This window comes from Misgurnus anguillicaudatus, chromosome 9 (genome assembly GCF_027580225.2).
Source record: "Misgurnus anguillicaudatus chromosome 9, ASM2758022v2, whole genome shotgun sequence".
Classification (NCBI taxonomy): domain Eukaryota; kingdom Metazoa; phylum Chordata; class Actinopteri; order Cypriniformes; family Cobitidae; genus Misgurnus; species Misgurnus anguillicaudatus.
The window spans coordinates 17,187,501-17,212,741 of NC_073345.2; the positions used below are offsets into that span (position 1 = coordinate 17,187,501).

The 25,241-nt window shown below is 38.2% G+C and overlaps 1 protein-coding gene across 18 annotated transcripts in view; it reads left to right on the forward strand.

Moving 5' to 3' along the window:
- The window catches only part of nrxn2a (neurexin 2a), a 468,354-nt gene extending 443,113 nt beyond the window's left edge, over positions 1–25,241 (forward strand). For 10 of the 18 annotated variants that reach the window (XM_073871189.1, XM_073871191.1, XM_073871198.1 and 7 more), the window contains 4 exons: positions 1,959–2,048; positions 7,026–7,354; positions 16,550–16,628; positions 22,422–25,241. In XM_073871189.1, the coding sequence (XP_073727290.1) occupies positions 1,959–2,048; positions 7,026–7,354; positions 16,550–16,628; positions 22,422–23,206 (1,283 nt within the window). In that variant the 3' untranslated portion in view covers positions 23,207–25,241. The remainder of the gene's footprint in view (positions 1–1,958; positions 2,049–7,025; positions 7,355–16,549; positions 16,629–22,421) is intronic. The other 8 variants (XM_073871201.1, XM_073871202.1, XM_073871203.1 and 5 more) reach the window with 3 other exon arrangements.

A 25,241-nucleotide genomic window follows, 5' to 3' on the forward strand; every position in this document is an offset into this window, starting at 1 on the left:
AAACTTGGGCGTCAAACTGCGATTCATCTCCTCAACCCCGCTGTATTCACTCCATGAGCCACACTTGCCCTATACAAACAGTCCCATGGCCTTATGTGCTTTCCAATTAAACCTGAGCAAACTCTCTCTCTCTCTCTCCCTGTTGTGTACTTAGGGAGCCTTTTTCCTCTCACAGCTGCTGTTGCACAGGAAGACATTTTCTTTGTCTCTAACAGCAATCCTTTCTTTCATTTTCTCGATTTCAATCTGTTTCGGCAACGAGCTTCTTCACGCCAGGTCAGCGGAGTCAAGGAGTCTTTAGCGGAAACACGGCTTTGGCTAAATACAGAGCAGGTTCGTGCTCACCCGCTACGCTTCGTCCGCCTCCGCGTGTGGGGTCTTGTCTCGAAATCGCCGGAGGTTGAACGCGGCTGCGTCCCCGTGGCTCGGACTCGAGAATTCGTCTGATTTTTTAAAGGGAAAATTGGTTTTCTACCGCTGCGACATAGACCTCCTGTCTGCCAGGACTCCCGTAAGCCCCCTCAGGTGGTGCGAGTTGGACGGTGGGCAGAGAGCCGGCCTTCAAAAGCCGTGGCAGTCAAGTCACGCTTACTTTAAAACCAAATTATGTGCATTTAAATGGAACGGCAGGGCTGTTATATGGCACCTTTCATCCTACGGATTTAAAAAAGATGTCTTGCGTGTTATCCAGCGGCGGATTGTGCGCATAAATGAAGCTGGCGGTGTTTGGTTTAGATTAACGGCCCTGATTAATTCAGTTAATTAAAACTGGGTATTAGATGACCAGATCTGCTCAGATTTGCCGTTCCCTGTGGATGGGGTCATCTCATCGGTGGCATTTAGCACAACTGGCCTATTTTCCGCGACACACCATTATATAAATAAAACTCGGGAGAATCTGGGAGAAAAGCGAGGCATCTCTTATTGGATGGATCGGTTTGTTACCGTTTAATGCTGCTTGCTTACAGATGAGACCTATTTCGTGTTTTCTTTGAAGGTTCGGTGCAGAATTTGCTACACATGAGGTCTTTTAACAGGCTTATGGGAGTGGGAGGTTTGGCCCCCATTTATGTTACGGAGGGCGGGTAGTATTGAATTGTATATGACACACTATGTGGCATGTGACAGAATTAACAGTTTACACATGACATGCTAACATGACCCTCCAGGAAGAGTGATATATAGTTATATACGTCGTGAACTGTGCGGCAAACGGTATTGGCCAAGCTGCGATGTTGAGATGATTTAAGTATTGTGACAGGATGGTGGAGAGATAGAGATCGGAGAGCAGATATGATGAGATTTTTCTCTTCAGTGAGTAACAGGACCCAAGAGCTAATTTTTAGCTCTGGCGAAGGAATCTGTCTGGATCTGTCTCGCAGATTTGAGGACAAAGGAAACTGCAGTATCTCATCAGATACACTCTGTCTGTTATCTGGCAGCCGTGACACATAGTCAATTATAACTACGGTGTCTTTTTGTAATTACACGTGTCCTAATTTATGCAGGTACCTCTGCAATGCGATGCTAGACGTTGAGCTGAGCCGATCGCATCGTAGAGAGCAGAAGATGTCTTCCTGTGCGCTATCATTATATAACTGCACATTATAATATGTTACATCATCGCTGATAATTGTTGTTTTATTGATTGTATGAAGTTTTCCTCCTGAAGTACATGACATGATTCATAATCGAGCAAACCAAAATTAGAAGTTAAACCATCACTAAATATGTCCTCAAAGCTTTCTAAACAGATTTAAACATGCTCTAATTAGTCTCAAGCTGCTAAACTGTCTAACTAAGTGTAATCCACCTTAAAACCACATAACTTCCAGCATAAAGCTCGTTTAGACTTCCTAACTTGCTAAACTTGATAGTCATGTTGCCATGTTTTTAACCATGTGACGCTTGAACTTCCAGATATTAACCTCTTATCTGTCTCTCTAAATTCTTTGAAGGGAGCATTGATAATGAACGACTTGCTATAGCCAGGCAAAGAATTCCATACAGACTTGGTCGGGTAGTTGACGAGTGGCTACTCGACAAAGGTAATAAAAATGGATTAATAAAACACTGACTTAATGACTTATTAAGGCTCTGCAAGAGGTGCAGTTCCCTTAAAAACTTTCTATAACCAAACGCTTTGCATTGGCACACCCAACGTGCAGAATCGTGGGCCAAAACAAACAGCGAATTGTGGCTGCCCACTCACCCTGTAAATCTAATCGGTCATCTCTATGTGGCTTTGGCTTTTCATCCATCCAGCAGCAATAAATTGTGTTCTTAACAAGGTCAGAACTGCACCACTTCAGAGATTAAGGTTTAATCTTAAACATAATCCCTGACTAACATTCTAACAACGTTCCATAACTGCAACAACTGTCTGTAAATAGTTGATATTTTTTGCTGTCTTATGTTTTCCTTCATGTGATCCCCTCTGACCTTCGCAAACATTGAAGAAAGAGTCTTAAAAGTAACTCATACAGCAGGAAAATATATTTATCTTTTCCATTCCCAGCAGTTAAAGGGACTATTGCATTTTTGCTCCTAACATTAATCTCAGTAAAGAAAGTCTTTTTCTTTAACCCTTTGAGTGCAATAGAAAAAATATATATATTATTTGTAACATTGTAGCAAAAATGTTTTAATTGGATATTTCACCCATCATTTATTTACCGTCATGTTGTTGTAAACCTGTATGAGTTTCTTTCTTCTGATAAATATAAAAGAAAATAGTTTAATAAATGATGGTAACAATACCCATTGAGTATTTGTTTTTTCTAATATGGAAGTCATTGGGTACCGTCAACGGTGTGCTTACCATCAAAGTATCTTCTTTTGTGTTCATCATAATAAAGAAACTCATACAGGTTTACAACAACATGACGATAAGTAAACAATGACAGAATTTTAATTTGGGGGAAAACTTTCTCTTAAAATGGACACTGCACTTTTTTGAAGTTATGCTTATATTCCAGCTCCCCTAGAGTTAAACATTGTTTTTTTCCCGTTTTAGAATCCATTCAGCCGATCTTCGGGTCTGGCAGTACCACTTTTAGCATAGCTTAGTACAATCCATTGAATCTAGACCATTAGCATCATGCTAAAAAATAACCAAAGAGTTTCAATATTTTTCCTATTTAAAACTTGACTTTTCTGTAGTTAGATCGTGTACTAAGACCGACAGAAAGTTAAAAATTGCAATTTTCCAGGCCGATATGGCTAGGAACTATACTCTCATTCTGGCGTAAAAAAATAAAAAAAGGGCTTCGCTGCCGTAACATGGCTGCAACAGGCGCAATGATATTACACAGCAGCCAAAAATAGTCCCCTTGGTTACTTTCAACCCCTTGGTTACTATTTTCGGGCACTGCATATTTTTTAGCGTGATGCTAATGGTCTAATCAGATTCAATGGATTATGCTAAGCTATGCTAAAAGTGTTAGCGCCAGACCCAGAGATCTGATGAATGGATTCCAAAACGCTAAAAATCGAATGTTTAACTCTAGTGGAGCTGGAAAATGTGCAGATTTGCAAAAAAAATCCCTTTAAGCATGTACACTATAAACATTTCTTGGTGCACTTAAATGTTTAAGTTTATTCAACTTGAATTTACAATTATTTATAAATTATAAAAATAAAGTTAAAATAACTTGAGCTAATTCAACTTAATTTTTATAATTTATAGCAACTCCTCACTTGTCATGAAAGATGAATTTAATTGTAAATTCAAGTTGATTAAACTTAAACATTTAAGTGCAACAAGGAATTTTTTACAGTGTACAATGTAGTCATTTTTGGACTCCTGAGGCATCTGTAAACAGACGAATCTTTCTAAGACCATTGTATTAGATTTCCCCCAAGAAACTTTTTCAGTAATTAAAGTTCAGAAACAATCGGCGAGGTCTGCGTCAGCACATTATTTAAGAATATTTTGCATTAATACTCTTTACTGTAAGTGTCAGACGTTTGGGTTGGTCGCGCTGTTCTCATCAATATGCAAACACCTTTTACCATTCATGTACTGAGCAAACATCACATCTAAATGTTAAGTGTAAAACAAATACCCTTGGCGTGTTTTTTTAAAGAAAAACTGACCTTTCAAACTCCGCATGCTTCTGTTGATTGAACCTGATAACTTGAAATAATGTTATTTAAATTTTAGTTCCACATTTGTGTAAAAGTCAAGACTTTTAATCCCCCATCGTGAGATATACAACGCTTCATCGACATTTAAATGCATTTATATACATATGCGATACGTTCACGCTGTGATTCGATTTAAAAAGGGCACTAAACGAAAGCTAAATCCGTCATAAACCTCACTAAATCGAAACTAACTCAGAGGGTTAAACATAAATATGAAAGACGTATTCGTAATTAAATAAAAAAAGGAATATTGCTGTCAGCCTTTGCAAATTCGGATGTGATTAACAATGTCCCTTTAACATGTGCAATTATTTAGAAGTCATTTTAAAGCCCTCATACTGTACCTCAGCTGTGTCCTGTATGAATGATGTGTTTTACTTGCTTACTGAAAGAGGTTTGTGCTTATTGAGGGTCTCTCCCTGGTGATCTGCGTCTCAAACTTTTGGTCACCACAATCTATTTATTTTTCAATTTTATTTTATTTATATAACGCTTTTCACAATAGTTAATTGTTTCAAAGCAGCTTTACATTAATAGATGTATGAAAAGCATAGAAAAACGAGCATAGTAATAATGTAACATATACAGTAAAGTAGTAAGTTAAGCCAAAGATGGCGGACTCTCCAGGGGATGAAAAAACCCCCTAGGGGAAAAACCTAGGAGGGAAAAGACCCTTGAGAGATACATATATATTTATATTAGGGCCGGGACTTTAACGCGTTAATTAAGGTTATTTAATTACACACAAAAAAATAACACGTTAAACATTTTTAACGCATTTTAATCACACTTATTTTTGCACCGCGGAACATTTCTCATTGGATGAGTTTCGGCGGACCGATTATACTGGAGCACCAACTAGCGTTCATGACTTCAGATAGCAACAAACCACAGTGAACATGAACGAAGAAGCTGATGAGATCGCTTTGGTTGGCCCCGTGGATGGGATTTTTTTTTTTCTAAAAAAGAACGGATGGAAGCGTCGATAAGAACATGGTTGTGTGTAAGCTATGCAACAAGGAATTCACATATCACCGCAGGACATCGAGCCTCAAGTATCATCTCAATGCAAAACACATAGCAGCTAGCGTGGACATTAGCCCGACTCCGAGTACAACGACTCGGTTGAACAAAAATAAACAATATTTTGTTGCTTAAGCTTATGTATTCAGTCATTATTCATGGTATACTAAAAATCCATGTGAAAAAATTACTTCTCAATGTTCTCAGGTCAAATATTTATTTGTGATTAAAATGTGATTAATTTCGATTAATTAATTACAAAGCCTCTAATTAATTAGATTAATTTTTTTAATCGAGTCCCGGCCCTAATTTATATATATTTATATATTTATCTACAAAGAAAAGATCTGTACAACAACCTTGAATCAATCAAAGGAATCTTATTTTTGCATTTAAAGAATGTCCCATTATATCCCATTGCAAAATAACAGTTTTATCAGTTTTACTTATAAATAAGCTTTGAATTCCCCTTTATGCATTTTTACTGGTACTTTGGATTATATCACCTAACATTTTTTAATGTCACACATTAATCAAAATAATGTTTTCAGCATGCGAATAAGAACACGGGCCATCTGGCTTATTTTCGCTTTATAGCGACGTGCTTTTTTAGAGGATATGGTCTTTTTATCTGCACTCCCGTGTCAAACTTAGTTATTTTCGACTGTTAAAAGCAAGACCCTACTTGTGTTAAATGGCAACCCTTCATTAAGCATTAAGTGGCTCTCACGAAGGGGATAACAACTGCCCACTTCATAATCAGCTGTGTCAGAGTACCTGTTCATCAGGATTAAATAGATGGCGGCGGTCCAGATCTCAGAGGCCAAAGGAAATTGCACTTTAAGTTATCCATCCTTTTCCTCTATAAGTAATTCCAGAGGTTTCTTTGCATCCAATTATATTATATAAATTCACCCTTTGAGTAATTGTCCCGGTATTCTTTAGTATATAATATTGGTTTGGACATAATTGTCATGAAATTATCTTGTTACAACTGCTAAGCTAACATTATGAGATTATATAACGTTGCATAATTTAGTCAGCTGCCTATGCAAGACATTATGGGCATTCCCAGCATAAATTATAACATGTTTTGACCAAATTGACTACAGAAAGCAATATCACATGTATCCTTAAACAAAGAAATCCCAGACTCAGACAGACTATAGAGATTCAGAGGACGAAATCCTCAATGCACAAGCAGAATTGTGTGTGTGTGTGTGTGTGTGTGTGTGTGTGTCACGCGCGTATGTGTGTGTGCGTACCCCTATGTACTGTATGTTTATTCATGTGTCTGGAGGAAAAGCCCCTCTTGCCTTAGTGACACATTAGCATTTGAGCTGGCAGATGACACTTATTGGTGCAGATTAGCATCAACAAGGCCTCTGAATAAATCATATCCAAAACTCTTCACATTCTCATAAATACTGTTTTTCAATTCAGTTGATTATCCACAGCTCAAGTCCTACTAGTTTAATGAGACTCAAACGATAATATATACCCATTATTCTATAATGATAGGGGATCTTTTATTCCTCTATTATCCAGCCCTCATAGAAAAGCTACCTCAGGCTCTGTGATTGATCTTTGCCATCATGTTTAATACAACATTTTGCTCCTTGCGCTATGCGGGTCAGAAGCGCCATTAGAATTGGAGATTTCCATCGCCAGGTTCAAATGTTCAAAGTGTTATCAGTCGACGTAGGCAGGTTTGCCGCAGACTCCAAATAGCTCATACTGATCGTCCACCTTCGATTCTCTGTTTCTTTCTGTCTGCCCTACTGTCGAACTGCTCTCTCTCTCTTCCTCTCTCTCTCCCTCTTTCTTTTCTCTACATCTCTGATCCACCACAGGTCGGCAGTTGACCATCTTCAATAGCCAGGCAGCCATTAAGGTGGGTGGTCAGGATAAGGGACGGCCATTCCAGGGACAGATCTCAGGCCTGTACTACAACGGGCTCCAGGTGTTGAAACTGGCAGCGGAGGGGGATCCCAATGTGCAGGTGTCAGGGAACTTGCGTTTGGTGGGGGACGCGCCCTCCGTCCTGTCTACCGAGACCACCTCGGCCACCCCTCCAGCTGCGGCAGATATGTCCACCACCATAATGGAGACCACCACTACGATGGCAACCACCACTACCCGTAGACAGCGCTCGCCCAGTTTGAAGGACAGTATTACACAGGTGAGGAGAAGATGATGATGTTGTTTATCGCTGAAAGAAACATTGCACGAATGGTTAAGATGTAAGTGTAAGTCGCGGTGCTTAGACATAAATAGTTTAATAGGCCCACAATTTACCAATTCTCTGTAGTACTGCCTACAAACGGCTCTGAATATTACATTGGGATAGGAGAAAGTATTTTTGGCATTGAAGAAATTACAAACGCCTTAAAGTACCTTCCGAAGTGCTTACAAAGCGTTTCATCCTGAATGGGTGATTTTGTTACATTTATAAGAGTTTTGTTTTACAAGATGTCCACTTGGCATCAGCAGTAAAAGAGCTGACAGGACAAACCACCGTAGGGTAGGAGATCTTTGTCATTTATTGCTTGAAAAAGAGCAATGCCTCTAAATCAGGAAGCCCCTGAAGGAAAAGTATCGTGATGCACCAATTCACATATGTCAGGATTAAGCTCTCCCACATATTTTTTTCTTTCATTTCTCCCACACATGGTATTTTACTAGTCACATCTCCTTTGAGTAGTCCTGCAATTTTCTCAAGTCATTATTTTCAAAGCCTTGAGAAAAACATGTAGAGATGGAGTACATCACTTGTGAAAGGAAATGCATTGTAAGAACAAAACGTCATTAAATTGTCAGGTTATAATGTGGCGATCTTTTTAAAACTCAGATTGAAAGGCTTATTTGGGCATTAACTGACACTTGTGTTAGAGATGGCCATTTTGTTTATTGGATCATTTTGAAGTGCTCGAGTAGTCTGGGGTGGGCCATTATATCATCTTCACATTTTTTTTATTCTTCCATATACAGCAAGGTTATTATTATGAAGTAAAATTGAAATAATTAATATAAAACATTTTTAAACCAAAGTACAATAATGGTCCCATCTATTACTGGGGTAGTACCCTTTAAAAATGGTCCTAAAATTTCCTTGGTGCTACTAATATGCAGTCTTTTGTAACAAAAATGGTAAATTCACTAAACCTAAACAAAGCTAACCACAGTTTATGAAACCCTAACTAAAATGAAGTAATAATGATCAAAATATATATATAGATATTTGGCCTGTGTTGATGTGTAAGAAACTACCTGGTGTGTTCATATATACAAGTGAGGCTAAAAGAGGTCACACTATGGCCGCACATAAGAGTGAAGTGCAATGAAATGTCTTTAAAAATCAAATACATTGTTTTATGTGAAATCACACAAACGGGCATGGCTCAGTTTTTACTATGAAGGCTGCACAAAAGCCTGTTATGGGAGCACCACTCACATCATTAGATTACATTATATGCGTGCCAAATGGTCATTAATGTACTTTATGACTTTATCTCAGACTGAAAGATACATTTATATGTAAAATATTATTATTGTGTACATAAAGATACAAAAGAAAAATGCATACATGTCATGGATAATCATTGCATCAGAATTACCTATTTGCAGTAATGACAAATGAAATTGGTTTTCTCTTTGAAGAAGCGTTCAGTCTTTGCTTTGCAAATTCTGCCATGTAAATAGGTGCAAGCGCAACTGGGTTTTAAAGGGAATGGAAGATGAGACTCTGATTGGTTTATTGCACGTTACGCCCAAAACACACCCATGACTCATTAAAGTATTAGTCCATTTTCTTACAAAAAAATCTAGACAATTTACTCACCACCATGCCATCCAAAATGTTGATGTCCTTCCTTCAGTCGAGAAGAAACTATGTTCCTTTGAGGAAAACATTCCAGGATTTTTCTCATTTTAATGGACTTTAATGGACCCCAACACTTAACAGTTCCAATGCAGTTTAAAATTGCCGTTTCAAATGACTCTTAACGATCCCAAACGAGGCATAAGGGTCTTATCTAATGAAACGATTGTCATTTTTGACAAGAAAAATAAAAATATGCACTTTTAAACAACAACTTCTCGTCCATCTCCGGTCCTGTGACGCGTCAGCGCAACTATTTTAAACAATAAACTGACACAAAGACATTCATTAGTATCATTCGACATACAACAACGTCGGAACGGTCCTCTTTCTCCACACTTGTAAACACTGGGGCGTAGTTTTGCATTCGTCATCCGTGACCTCTTGACGTGATGGCGTATTGCGTGAGGTCGCCCTGGCGCATCACGGGACCGTAGATAGACGAGAAGTTGTGGTATAAAAGTGCATATTTTTATTTTTCTTGTCAAAAATGACAATTGTTTCGTTAGATAAGACCCTTATGCCTCTTTTGGGATCGTTTAGAGTCCTTTGAAACTCCGTTGAAACTGCAATTTTAAACTGCATTAGAACTGTTACATGTTGGGGTCCATTAAAGTCCATTAAAATCAGAAAAATCCTGAAATGTTTTCCTCAGAAAATATAATTTCTTCTCGACTGAACAAAGAAAGACATCAACATTTTGAATGACATGCTGGATTTTTTTAAGAAAATGGACTAATCCTTTAAGAGGGGATATACACCACAGCGTTTAAACACTCCTGAAAACGCCAGCGTTTCTTACTGTAAAAAAAGCAGCATGAACTTAAAACAACTTGGTCTTGCAAGTCAATTCAACCAACTATTTTAAATTTTGCCTTGTGATAAGTTGACATAACTTATAAAATCAAGTTTAAATTCTTTAACTTATTATTTATTCATTTTTTTAAGTTAAAGTAACACAAAAATATATGTAGATATGACAAAAAGTTTTTTTGGTACTTTTGTTTTGAATAACAGTCGTTCTGCTGGGCGTGGAAAAGGCACCTGCACTCAGCACGGACAAAACCCACCAGCTGCTGCTGTTTTTGAAAATTGCGGTGCTTGGAAACAATTGGAAACATACTCCGGTTGCAGGCGTAAACGCCTTGGTGTACACGCCCCCTAAGGATACGTACAACCCTTTTGGACCACGCGCCAACCTTTTTTTCATTGCTAAACTAGCAAAAGTGGATTCGGACATGTCCTACTGTAAGTACACCTGCGGCATGTGCTTCTGATCGCTTAGATCGTTAAAATAGGGCTCATTGACATCAAATTTCCAGTCGGTACTCAATAAATAGATGGTTACTAGGAGACAAGACATACATAAATTATGGCTTGTTATAAACGGCAAAGTCCTTTTGGGGATTTTTAACTTTTATTCTGCAATTGGAAATTAAATGATTTATTTTTGGGTATATCTGCATGCATATATGCTTCCCTGTCTAATCAATCTTAGCATGCTTCAAAAGTTTGCTTCACATAGTTTGCCTCACATTTGTCATCCACACGCCGGAGAAGCAATAGTTGACTGCATCGATAGCACCCTGGACAACTGGCATTTCTCACAGAGCAAGATACTGCTCCTGTTAAACTATAAATGGTAAAACTGAAACAGAAATGTGTTCACAAAATAAAAAAATAAACTAACAAAATTAGTCACTTAAAATTTGTATTTGGAAATAAAATAAAAGTGAAAATTCATTAAAGATGCAAAACTATAAACATTTCATTTAGTTTAGAATTTCACTTTTTTGTTTGCTTTCAGTGTCGTACCATGTTAGCTTGTCAGGTCCTTGACTGTGTCCCAATCAAATCAGCCATGTATCAGTCTTTGTTAAATTGCATTCATTTATTTAGCTGTATAACTGTTTTAAAGGATTTCAAAATGTGTCCTTGGTAAACATCCCCTAATCTTCCCTAGAGTACCGCACACTGCCCGCACTAAAAGTCACACAAATTGCTATTTGATAAACCGCTGAAAGCTCATTATGAAATTATTATATTTTCAATTATTATAGTTACTGAATGTCGATCAGCTTGAAGTGTTTTTGAATTTTAAAATGTGCTTGGTCATAATCTACTCTAATGTATTGTTGGTGTCATTTCCGAGTACTCATGTCTTTGTGCACATCCCTAATTCATTGTCCTCATAATGTTTGTTGTTCTTTAGACATTATAGCACAGACTGACCCATTGTTGCTCACAGTAATTCTTCACATATTGCGAGTCTAAAAACATATTAACCTCGAACAACATCTGTACAGTGCTGGAGCACAAGACTATTAATATAAAGATATAGATTTTCGTACAGACGTGTATGGCCCTCACATATTTGTGGTGAGATAGCAGCCGCCCCGTCTGCTTCCCCCATATGCTTTAATTCATGCAGCATTCAACTCCATTGATCAGAAGATGTGCATTGAATAAAAGACGAGCTTAATAACAATCAGTATCAATCATAACAAAACTGCCAGGATCCATAGCCACCAGCGGCACGCATTAGCATAAATGAGGACAGACGTGGATCCTTTCACGTCTACTCTGTAAATTACTCCTAATCCTCCCTGTCCTGGGTGTAAATAGTGATACAATGCAATTGCAGGAAAATGGGGATTTGAGTAGGACAGCTTAGTGCAAAGAAACTCTCAGAGCACCAATCTTCACCTTCCTCCCAAGATGAGTAAGCCGTTTATATGGAAAAGCACCAAGCACAGTGTCATAGACTACATATTCATTCATTTAGCCCCGGAGATGAACTATATTACCATTCACTGGGCAAAAAGACATACGGTCCATAAAGATGCTCTATTCAAAACCTAGTGAACTAGAATTACACTGTAGACGTACACTCGATGTGATGGCTGTTCCAGTAGTTTCAGTTTATCATTTGCTGCCGTCTTAGATTCCTTTTTAGGCAAATTCTAAAGGGAGCATAGCATGCATTCTTTGTGATAAATGCAATTAAAAGAATGCACGTCAAAGCTTTCGCATTGGAAATTGAAATAGTTTCTGTTTGATTAAGCTGACACCATACTATGCTTGTCTTTTAAAGGAAAACTTAAACAATATTTTACTATGTTCTTACCTCAACTTAGACAAATTAATAAATAGCTATCTTTTTTCAATGCGCGCACTTCATCTTTGTACAGTGCGTCGTGAATGTGTTAGCATTTAGCCTAGCCCCATTCATTCCTTAAGATCCAAACAGTGATGAATTTTGAAGCCACCAAACACTTTCATGTATTCCCTTTTTAAAGACTATTACGTGAGTAAGTATGGTGGCACAAAATAAAACGTGGCGATTTTTTACGCGAAAGAGCACTTAGTTTGCAGCACTTTGACCTCAGGTGCAGTAATATTGAATGAAGCTTGAGCAAGAGCGGGAGTAGTCATGAGTGATGATGTTACTGCGTGTGCTGCAGACTAAGCGCTCTTCCGCCATACAATATAGTTCTCATTTTTTATCCACTTAGAAAATCGGCACGTTTTATTTTGTGCCACCATACTTACTCATGTAACGAGTAAGTGTTTGGTGGCTTCTAAATTCATCCCTGTTTGGATCCTAAGGAATGAATGGGGCTAGGCTAAATGCTAACACATTCATGACGAGCTGTACAAAGATTAAGTGTACGCATTGAAAAAAGATAGGTATTTATTCATCTATGTTGAGGTAAGAACATAGGAAAATATTTAAAAAACGGTGGTGTTTTCCTTTAAGGATAAGAACATTAACTCTTTCTCCCCCAGCATTTTTTAAAGTTGGCAGCCAGTGCCAGCATTTTTATGATTTTCACAAAAGTTTAATGCCTTCCAAAAATGTTTCTTCTTTAAATATATAAGCATTCAATATATACATGAAAGAACAGACCCTCAGCTTTTAAACAACAGCAATTTGTTCTCTTTTATCACCTCTCAAATATGGGTAGGTTTTTTTCAAAATACTAGATAATTGAGATAATTGCATTTTTGTAAAGGATTTTTGTTAAAGATTAGATTCAGAATAAAGAATTGGGTAAGGAGCTGATCACACCAAAAGCGTTTATGGAAGTTGCCTTTTTTGAATGTTATTCTATGGGCAGGGAGCGTTTGCTCGCTGATTATGCGCGCCGAGCGCCTTGCGGTTTTGAAGCACGCGCTTTTGAAGGAGCGCTGAGAGCGGAGAACCCCCAACGTCATGAGCATTTTCCATTGTCCAATCGAATGAGGGGAGAGGCGGGCCTTACGTTGTGGTGAGGGAAGTTTACAGTTGCTTTGAAGAACCGGACTTCACTCGCTCACTCTCTCCTGCGTGTTTGTGCACTTCTCACCCTCAAACAAGGTCAGAGCAAGCGTCCTCTTTTTAAAGTTTCTGCTAATATGACAGTTAACAGCAAAAGAGCGCTCACGCTTCAATATTTGATTGACAAGACAGCTGACTCGGTGGTTGCCTAGCAATATAAACAGCCGTGTCACACTGCTCTTTTTTTTAAAAAGGCAGTGCGCCGCACCTTGCGTTTCCAAGCGTTTAAAGCGCTTTTGGTGTGATTAGCCCCTAAGAGTGCAACCTAGTGCATAGCGGAAATATGGATCGCCATAAAAACTCCTCTATGGCAGGGAAGTGTTTTCCCTTAATTGATGAGATACTCGTCAGTGGCAGGGAAAGAGTTAAAAATGCCCTTGACTGGATGCTTTTTCTTTCACGTCATGAATGTACGGACGTATCGAAACACAACCAGCAAGTGCCCTTAATAAACATGTTTTATCCAACACATGCAGTAATTATTGTGTGAAAATTCAATGAGCCCTATGAAAAAATGGATGTAAGGAAAATTAAAAGTGTGTTATTTTTTCATATAATTGTCTGTGCTGTATTTTATGTCCAAATCTTAGTAACATGCTAAATTTTAACTCTGTGTGTCAAGCAGTATTCGTGTAGTAAGCATACTTGCTATCTACATAGGGTGTTCCAAATCTTTCACTTGAGTTTCTTTGATAGATAAGCAACTGCTTATGTAGGACACGAGGCGCCTGTATATGCAGAAATATTTACATTTATGCATTTGCCAGATGCTTTTATCCAAAGCGGTTTCAATTTTTTTATCAGTTTTTGTGTTCCTGGAAATCAAACGGACGAGTTCATCTTTGAAAGCGCAGTTCTTAACCATTCAAGATGCATAAACTCTAGAGGAAGGGTTATCTTCAGTTAAAATGATTAAATGCGTGGAGTTCAACATAAGGTAACATTAAGGCGAAGTGGAAATAAATCATCTGAATATTTGAAAGGATGAACTACTCAGCACGCATTTTAAAGTGTTCTGCGAATCGGTCAATGCTGCAGGGTCAAACATATTGTTTTGGCCAACGTGCTATTTAGTATCAAAAACATTGCATTTGTGCCAGGTTTGAAGAAACCATAACGCAATGCACGTCAGAGCGTTCGCATTGAAAAATCAAGCTGACACCATACTATCCTTGCCTTTTTAAGATTGGGACATTAAAAATGCCCTTGACTGGATGTTTTCTCCCATGCACGTCAAAAAAATTAGTCATGGCGCATTTGTCGTGTATATATACGGACGTATCGAAACAACCTGTAATTCCATGCGCCCTTAATAAACTTGTCTTACTCAACATATAGGCATTGTGCGAAACTGCTGATAAGAGGCTCGCTAATTATCCTTTAATAAACGCAGTCACGCAAAACTAATGCGACAATGCGCCTTTTAATTAGAGGTTTGAAATGTCAGAGTCTTTAGTATTTGTAAATCAGACTGAAAACTAGGCACATTTTTCCTTGCACTTCTTTTGTCCCAATAAACTCGTTTGAAGGTTCAAAGCAGAACGTTTTTTAAAAAGCAGGGGCTGATGGTACTGTCTATACTTTTGATGTTCGCCTTTTCATTAAGGTTTTTCCTCTTCGGTTTAGCAGCATTCAGCCAAATCAATATTTGATGGAGGTCGAGCGCACAAAATGTTTTTGTATGTTCGGCTTTAAGGGAATGCAATAACGTTGCTGATGTGATGAAAAAAATTTTGAGCAAAGCTTTGAAACGGGCTATTTTCTTCAGTGGGCTTACCTTTTAGAAGTAATGCATTACTGGCTAGTTGAGGTTGGAAATGTTTTGTAACTGACAAGGGAACAGAGAAAGAACTAGAAGAGGTGGGCTAGATCAATACTGCGCTATTGCAGCCAGACCGATTAAAAATGTCTGCAGGCCAATTCAATTAGTATATGGACGTCAATCATGGTCAGAATTGCTGGTATTGAAATGCAGGGCCTGATGCGAATTTGCATATATTAAGCTAGAATCTCTCCGGGTCTTAAATGAAGAGGTAAAAATGTTATCTCAGGAATCACTTCATAGAAACCACACAAATGATCCTTTAGGCCAATCTAATGTCTCCTTGCATTGACTCTTTAATGATGCTTATGAATAGTTTCATTTATATCATTCCTCTGTTCATTTTAATTTGTTATGTTTACTAGAGAGCACAAACGCAAATAAAGACGTCTTTCACTTTATATGTTCAGCACTTTCAAAGGACTCTGTGTTTCCTACTTTTGTGAGCAGATAAATATGCCCATACAAGTGAAGAGTAAAATTGTTCTGACCTCTCGGTAGGAAAGGACAAACTGATGCGTCCAAATCAGTCATGGCCCAGATCCAATTACATGTTTTATGAGTGTGAGGTATGAGTTGGGAATGTTAATTTAAATTCAGGTCAGACTGAGGGGCAGCAAAACTATTCGCTCTAGCATCTCCGCATCTAGCATCTCACCCTCAGAGCCGAACAAATGCAACAGGTTTAATAAACGAAAGGGGCTTAAAAGAAAACAGGCCAAATAAGATAAGCTGAAGATAAACCTCAGATTGCTTTTGAAGGTTGTGGAGAAAATATATTATATATTGAATCCATCTTTAAACTAGATAAAACGTCTGAGACGGCAACAGTGGAGGGAATTCACTGTGAATAAATTGTGGCCGCCGGTGGCTTCATTATTTATGTGGTCTGCAATACCACCCAATTCACTAAAATGGTATGCAAATCGGGTAATCCTGCAAAAAGAAGTGGAAAACTGTGCTGAATGGTGCAATTCCCTGTCTTGACTTGCTTCACGTGCTTTATTGTAAGGTTGGACTGATGCAACATGCTTTGGTGAAAGTGTACAGCATCATTCCAGGCACCTGAATCAGCTCTTTAAAATGCCAAAAGTGCACTTAATTAAAAACCACATCTGCATACATGCATATTTACACACTCCTCACCGGTATTTGATAAATTACTGCTGTCACCTTTTTCCAAAAAATGCAAACGAATGTGTCTTCTTATAAAAAAAAAATGTAATGCAACAGTAACTGCACCAAGCAAATAACCCTGGGTTTTGTAAAAAAAAAAGGCTGAATTTTTTATTAAAAATCTGACCTAGTAAGGAGGCGTGTTTAAATGACTGACATTGAGTTTTTGCTCTTTCAGAATTCAGATGATCTGCTGGTGGCCTCAGCTGAGTGTCCCAGTGATGATGAAGATCTGGAGGAGTGTGAACCTGGCACTGGTGAGTACGCACACACAAAAGTTTTAGATGCTCCTTTTCATCACCTATCTCTGCACACAGGCAGCACACACTGTTCCTGTCTACTCAGACTACTGACCTATATAGAAGAACAGCTTTAATTAGAACTACATGCGCTTGTGGGTATAGATTGATTTTACGCCGTTTTACAGCGGATAATTCCTACTAAACTTCCTAACTAACTTTCGGAGTTTGAAATATAAAAAACTTTTAGATGCGATGACATTTTATAATTTTTCTAAAATGCGTTCACTAAATCTCACATACTTTTAATGAACGTTTGTAGGTCATTTTATTTGATTTTTACTTGAATTTCAAGCATTATTATAAAAACATAACAATACACTCAAAAATGCTGAGAAATGCTGGCAGTACCCTTTAATATGTCTACCTAATGTGTACCATTTAGGTATTTGGTACCAATATGAACTCTTTAGGTGCAAAGGTATATACTTTTGTGCTCCTCTATACTATAGCTCAGCATTGTTTTAAAAGGTCATGGGTTCGAACCTAATGCAAACACATACTGATAAAATACTCTGTAATGCACTGTAAGTCGCTTTAGGTAAAAACATCTGCCAAATTCATAAATGTACAGTACCGTGCAAAAGTCTTAGGCCACCATGCAAGAATTAAATTAGTTGTTTTTGCAATGTTATAGTGATGATCATATATAATTGTTTCTCAGTCTCTTTAATAGAAAACATCCAGAAAATACAGGAAATGTGTATATAGTAATAAAAACTGTATAAAATGTAAACTGATCAAGTTTTTAAGGTAAACTCCCCTTCCACTTGAGCAATAGCAGGAAACTGCAGTATCTCTTAAAGGTGCAGTGTGTAATTTTAAGAAGGATCTCTTGACAGAAATGCAAAATCATATACAAAACTAAATTATCAGGGGTGTATAAAGACCTTTCATAATGAACCGTTATGTGTTTATTGCCTTAGAATGAGACGTTTTATCTACATACACAGAGGGTCCCCTTACATGGAAGCTGCCATTTTGTGCAGCCATGTTTCTACGGAAGCCCTTAACAGACAAACTTTTTTACTAAGTTGTCTCCAATGATGACATGTTTCTCCAGTGGTGGATGTAGCTTCTCTATGTGTTTCAAAAGCAAGACGTGAGCAGTGGACTGAGCCGTTGGTTGCAATTCACAACCTCACCACTAGATGCCGCTAAAATTTACACACTGCACCTTTAAAGCTAAATAAAATTAAATCCTAATTTCAAATTTTAAAGAAATAAGTATTTTTACTTTATTCTACTCAATAACGCTCAAGATGTGTTTAGTGCCAAGAGAGGTCGCACTAAACACAGATGATGCCTAAGACATTTAGTCCTGATTAATAGGGGTGACCCCGAATAGTCGAAGATTTGATGCATCGATAGGAGAAGCCTGATTCGACTACCAATTTCAGCAGCCATATCACCCTGTAGCCCAAGACATCTTGCCCACTGAAGCTAAGCAGGTCTGAGCCTGGTCAGTACTTGGATGGGAGACCACCTGGGAAAGCCAGGTTGCTGCTGGTAGAGGTGTTAGTGAGACCAGCAGGGGGTGCTCACCCTGTGGTCTGTGTGGGTCCTAACACCGCAGTATAGTGACGGGGACACTATACTGTCAAAAAAGCACCATCTTTCGGATGAGACATAAAACCGAGGTTCTGACGGCGCATTCACACGAGGCGTAAGCGTTAATGCTTAACGGAAGGCTTGTCTGAAGCGTGGCCAACAGCCAATCACTGTCGCCGCTACACATGCTCCGTTCGTCCATAAACGTAATTGGCTGGCTCTGTCTAGGTTGTTTGCATAAGTCGATCTGATTGGCTGACGCACGCGTTGCCGCTTGAAAAGTTGAGAAATGTTCAACTTCTGCCGCGAGCAACGGCACTGATGCGGCGCCGACGGATCCACAATTCAGTTCGGCAACGCATGACGTCACCCATTAAAAGTGAATGGGAAGCGCTGACGCCCCGTGTGAATGCGCCGTGACTCTCTGTGGTCGTTTAAAATCCCAGGATGTCATTCGAAAAAGAGTAGGGGTGTGCCCCGGCATCCTGGCCAAACTTGCCCGTTGTCCTACTAATCATCCCCATATATACTAATTGGCTATATCACTCTGTCTCCTCTCCACTAATAAGCTGGTGTGTGTTGGGCATTCTGGTGCAATATGGCTGCCATCGCATTATCCAGGTGGATGCTGCACATTGGTGGTGGTTGAGGAGAATCCCCCTTTCATGTGTAAAGTGCTTTGAGGTCTGCAGAAAAGCGCTATATAAATGTAACAAATTATTATTCTTATTATTAATTTCACAGTCGAATCATCGCAGATGTTTTATAAAAATGAGGATCATTAATTTTGGCCGTATATGGGTGCACATTATCTGATTTCACATATAACAGCTAACTCCCAATATATTAATATACAACATATTATGATAATGCTATGCAAATAATATGTGAAGTACCAGCATTTTTAAAATGCGTTAATAAATCCAACAACCTGTGACAGGGCTACACGTCCATAATAGGTTTCTATGTTAATAAACCATTGCCTCTTTGTTTCCACATTTAAAAGACAAAGCTGGCAATTCTGGCTATATTTTCGTTCTTTAAATAATTTCTTGTGTTTTGTTTCTGTGCACTTCAGGCATTTTGCACATATTTGTTCTGCACCTTGTTACTTCTGAAAAAAAAGTATTTATTATAAACATAAATTCTGATCTAATTTAAGTCTGTACATTTTGGATTGCTTTTCGTTGTATCGATGTTGCGCTGTCGCATTCAATTTAGCCGAACGCACTACACTGTAAAAAATACTTTGCTGCCTTAAAAAATTTTGTTAAATCAACTCAGATTTACAAGTCATGTCAACAGAGATATAGATGGAGATTAAAACTTCTAAAACAACATGTCTGGTGGTGGTGGTGGTCTAAGACTTTTGCACAGTACTGTAAATATAATGTTTTTGAAAGGGTACAGATAGGGACCATGCTGTCTGACAGTGTACAGTAACTAAACAAAAAGTAACCAAGATCTAACATTTCCCTTTGAATTCTGTTTGTCATAATGCTTCTTTACCAGAATGTTTCCCTATAAGATTGTCACTTTAAAGCTACAAAAGTCATGAACTAATGTATGTAGGTTTACATTACTTGAAGCAATAGTGGTCTTGGTACTGCCTGGGCTATTCATAATGCTAAGTGGCCATTCCACCCCATCACTGGGTTCCACTTTGGGCATTCATCATTAATATAGGTGTGACATCATGGAGTTATTACTGTGTGCTCAGTTATTGCTCTTGTGATTGTGCGTTATGTTGCAATCATTCAGTGCGCTTTGAGTGCTTGAGCTTTTTCTAATGGCCCGTCTGTAAAATCAGCTGCAGCTCTTTGACATTCTGGCCAAGCTGTTGGTTTCCTTTCAGCTTATTTTAGCTATAGAATATGAAACCTGCATAGGTGTTCTGGCAATTTCATTTAAATAATTGCTCTAACAGCCTAAGTTTTTATTTTTTTGTCTCAAAACTCAGTGAGCTGCCTAACTTGCTTATTTGAGCATCATGCGTTTCAGACAAAATATAAATTTTTCGTTTTTAAAAATGATGCTACTTTCTGAGATAGATTATTTTAATCAGTATCATATTTGAGGCAGCATTGTATTTGTTTGCCATAAGGCAGTCCCATGACAAGTCTAATAAAGTAATGGCAACTTTTTGTACATTTTCAGTAAGAAAGCATTATTAGGACTTATAATTAGCAGGTCTATATAATTAAAATATATATCTGAATCAATGTGCATGTGGGTGATTCTCACGAAAAACTTAGAAGGTGTCCAGCATCAGATTTTTTTAAAAGCCCTTGAAGCCAATTTTTTTTTTTTGCACATATTAAGGTCTAAACTTACTATAATCATTATTTTTAGAGGATTTAAAAATATTTTCTATAGAATTATTTACATTTTTAAAATTATCATTATCAAAAATTATCATTCCCACAACATGATATTACATTAAATATATGCATTTACAAACTCATGTTTCGGTAATGTGAACTAAAAAGTTGTCTAGGTACTATGACAAACAAAATTTCAACTTTTATCTGGAGAGAAAAAAAACTGCTTACCTGGTAGCCATCTTGAGTGTCACAGTCAATTATGTCCCTTCCAACAATTTTTTATTTTTTTGAAGTGTTAGTTCATTGAGGGCTTAAACAATGATTGAAAATTGTTGCGGAGGATGAGAAAATTGGTCTTGGACACATTTATAATCCTTATTATCGTCTCTACACTGTAAAAAAATCCGTAGAAATTACAATTGTTTTGCAGCTGGGTTGCCGGCAAATTACCGTAAATTTAAATTTATGTTATTTACTGGCAAGAGTTTGTTCAAAGTTGAATACATTTTAAATATTAACAAGTCTTTATCTTTACAGAATAAAACAATACAATAACAGCCTCATGCAAAGCATTCTGGGAACCAGAAATCATCATCAACCTTTTTCTGTTTTTTGCTTCAGATTTTGTTTCCCAGAATGTTTTGCTTGATGCTGTTTTTTAGTTTTACTCTATAAAGACAAAGACTTGTAAATGTTTAATGTTTATTTTACTTTGAACAAAATGTTGCCAGTAAAAAACATAAATTTAAATCTACGGTAAGTTACCGGCAACCCAGCTGCAATTTCTACGGAATTTTTTTACAGTGTACATTTACCAATGATCACCAAATAGCACATGTTTCTTTACTGTAAATGTTTATAGTATAACATGCACTGAAGCTTTTAATTTTTAGATTTTTTTATTATAAATATTTCCATGTCAAAGAACCCAAATTCAGTCATGGACACATTGCGGTAATGAAAATTTTCCCCTTAAATGTGGAAAAAACAACTAAATTGGTTTGTATGATGTCATTTGAAAACATGTGCAAAATAGTACATGAAGAGATGTTTGTAACTGTATGCTTCTAATTTTGATAATCTTACTTTGCATTTACTTTTTTAACAAAATGTTTCATGACACTTCATAAGTGTAATTTTGCGAGAATCACCCATGTGTGCTTTATATTTCTGTACTCAGTAGGTTAAACCACATACTAACAGTAGAAAGTCTGCAGTTTATTTTTGAGTTAAATATATCAAAGACTTAAAATCTCACTTAAGAGATTATATTTTGTTTAGCTTAATAGGTTTTGAGACCATTAGATCTTCAGTATGCATATATGCAAACGATTTTGTCATTGCAAAGCAAATATATATTTGTAAAACAGTCAGAAGACAGAGTAGATGAGAAATGAGTGTAGTGATAAAAGGTGTAAAGGGGAGAAAAGTTGTGTTTATAAAAGGACCATCTTACACACCTTTGTTTTGTAATTTGCTTTTTTCCATGCAAAAATCATGCGGCCTATTTGTTGATGTAAGTGACCCAAACTCCATGGTTTGCTATATTGTTTAACTAAAGAAGAGCCAAGAGCTATTCAAGATAAGAGCTGGTTCTGTTTTAGTTAACTGTTTTAGTGATTTAGAAATATTGAATAGGTTATGAAAATATTTTATGTAAATCTAAGTAGCAAAATCTGTCATAGAATAAATTACACAGAAAATTAACCCAAACAGAATTATAGTTTAATAGTTCATTAGAAGTAATAGTAGTATAATTGTTTAATAATCAAAGTAAAATGATATTCATTCAGGTACATACAGTACATGGTTCTGTATTGTGTGCGCGTTCTTGCTAATTCTTGTTCCTCTCACCCTTTCTCCTTTCTCATCCCAGGAGGTGAACTAGTGTTGCCCATAATAACAGTGGACACCCAAGATTCCCTTCCCATGGCCACCCGTTACCCCGCCATCCCCGCCCCTCCCACCTCCCTCACCCCTCTCCAGACCACCAAAGAGTCCCTCATTCTATCCGACCCTCGTCCGCCATGCCCTCCAGACCAGGAGGACTGTGGCGACCCCATGGAGGTGTCGGCCTTCGGCTCCGGAGAAATGACGGAGTCCGATGACGAGGACTTTTATAAAAACTCCCCCATGGTCACTGATAGGACGGTCCTGCCGCCACCACCTGGGGTGGGCAAAAGCCCAGGCGGTCACCGCCCCCCAGTCCCTGCGCCCACCACTCACCCTAACCAGCTCCACATCCCCGCGGGCAAAATGAATACCCGTGACCAGGTGCTTCTTCCCCCCGCCCCGTCCTCCCGCCACACTCCTGGGCTGACCTACCCACCTGATTACCCTCATGTCCCCACAGCTCACCCTACAGATCTGATGGAAAAGGGCCGCCCGGGTGCCGTCGAGGTGATCAGGGAGTCTAGCAGCACTACGGGCATGGTGGTCGGCATTGTGGCGGCCGCCGCCCTGTGCATCCTCATCCTGCTTTACGCCATGTATAAATACCGCAACCGAGACGAAGGTTCTTATCAGGTGGACCAGAGCCGTAACTCCGGCTCGGAAAGCAACGGCGCTGTCGTCAAAGAGAAGACGCCGAGCACAACCGCCGCTGTCGCCAAGACGACCACCAAGGGCAAGAAGAATAAGGACAAGGAGTATTACGTCTAAAGAATGTGTGTGAGGACAAGGAGGTTAACAAGAAAGGGGCTGAGGATTTTGAAACTTCAAATCACCTCCTCTGCATCCTCAAACATTTAAGCCACACGATCTTCTGTTTACTTCTGCAAACGTTTTTCTCCTCTTCTGCCACAGAAAGATACAAAGGAGTGAATGTGGAGGAGGGAACCCTGATGAATAGATCCTCCCTTTCTGTCTTACAAAGCCATTGTTGTATGTAATTTTATCTCTTTCATGTCTAAAGAAAATCTTCCATTACATTCCAGATGATGTAATGCTCTCTACGCTCTTGGCGATTAAAAATTTATGTTTCATGTGGCCTGGGCTTTCACAGGAGGTAACCGAACACCATGGGCAGAGAGAGAAACCAACATTTTTTAGTGGTATTTTACAAGCGTCTCCATATACGAGCATTCGGTGCTATTCTTGAATATTTAACATTTACAATGAGTCCTAGACTAGCCCCCCATTGAAGTGATTTACGAAGATTTACGAAGAACAAGAAGTGTTATCAGATGTTTCTTGCAAGGAGACAAACAGGTGCTCGTATCAGTTGTTGAAAAGAGGTGTCAAATCTGACACTTTTTTGTGAGAAAAAGGTATTTGCTTAGAAATGTGGCAGATGACATCACAGCTTGTTTTATATTCCTATAGAATTGAAATACCAGAGAGGCCTGAATTAATTTTCACTTGGATATTTCTTGTCAGGTGTATAAATGAAGATTAAACTACCCCGTCATGAAATACATGAATCTATTTCGTTCTTTGTTGTTTGACTGCCATGGTTTTATAAACAGGCTTGCATATTATCAGACAGCAAAGCCTGCTTGATGTTTTCAAGAAAAACCCTCTCTTCTGGTCATGATGTCTCTCGCTCGCTCTCTCTCTCTCTCTCCATGGTCCTGAAACATTGTGATTTGTTAGGCTACTAATTGTGTTCCATGCATGATGTATTCACATTCAGCTTTCGATGAGAGTTTTTTTTAATATGAAATGCAAATCATCAAATTGATAACTCTCATCTCATCTGGAGGAAATGATTTATGATGAGAGAGCACAACACGGACAAAAGAGACCTCAGAAAGTTAGACTGTCCTGAACTGAGCTTTCGAAAAAGATGTTGTACCTATGTAAATACAGGACATTGGCGAAAAATACATCAGGATACAGGTTTGTGTGTATTGTGCATACGGTATGTATGCGTGCGAGTGCGCTTACGTGTGTGCGTATGTGTGCGTGTTTGTCCTCGTTTGTCCTTTGGCATGAGAAAGATATACGCGAGACTGCAGTACGAGAACTCTTTCTCTTGCCCATTATATTCTCTATGGTGTGAAACTAAAGCCCAATACCCATCAGAATGAGACTACTACAGAGAGTGAAGCAAACAGGATAAGGAGATCGACTTTGGAGACTCTGTGGCATCTCCACACAGGGAACTTATATAACTGCATCGAGATGCCAACTCACCACCCCCTAAACTTTAAAGGAAAAGGAAATCCATGACTTTGGATAAAGCAGCACAACCTTGTGTCCGGACTTTTGTATCATGGAAGGGGAGGAAAAAATGAAAAAAAAAAATGGAAAAAAACAGTATACCGTCTAGATATTTCTCACATTTGAAAATATGGTTTTCCTGAATTGACATTCCTTGTTATTACAAAGAGTTTTTTTGTTTAGTCCTTTATCTTCGAATAAAAAAGAAATATATATTATTCACAGCAGATATTACTTCGGTTACAGGAAGTGATTTTCAAATGTGAAATTCTGAAATGTTCTTAAAATTTGGTAAAAGCATTACACTTATACCTCCATTTTGCATTTGAGTTCTTTTGTTACGTCATCAACGGGGCTTTTTGTTTGTGTTTTCGTTTTGTTCGTTCTTTTGAAATATAATTGTCATTTACATATGCTGGTCAAAGTATATTCCCGTTCTTAATGTAATTGTAAAGTGTTACTGTGACATGAAATCTAAATATGTGTACATTGACAGAGGGAAAAATACACTTGGTTCTATACTTCGTACAGA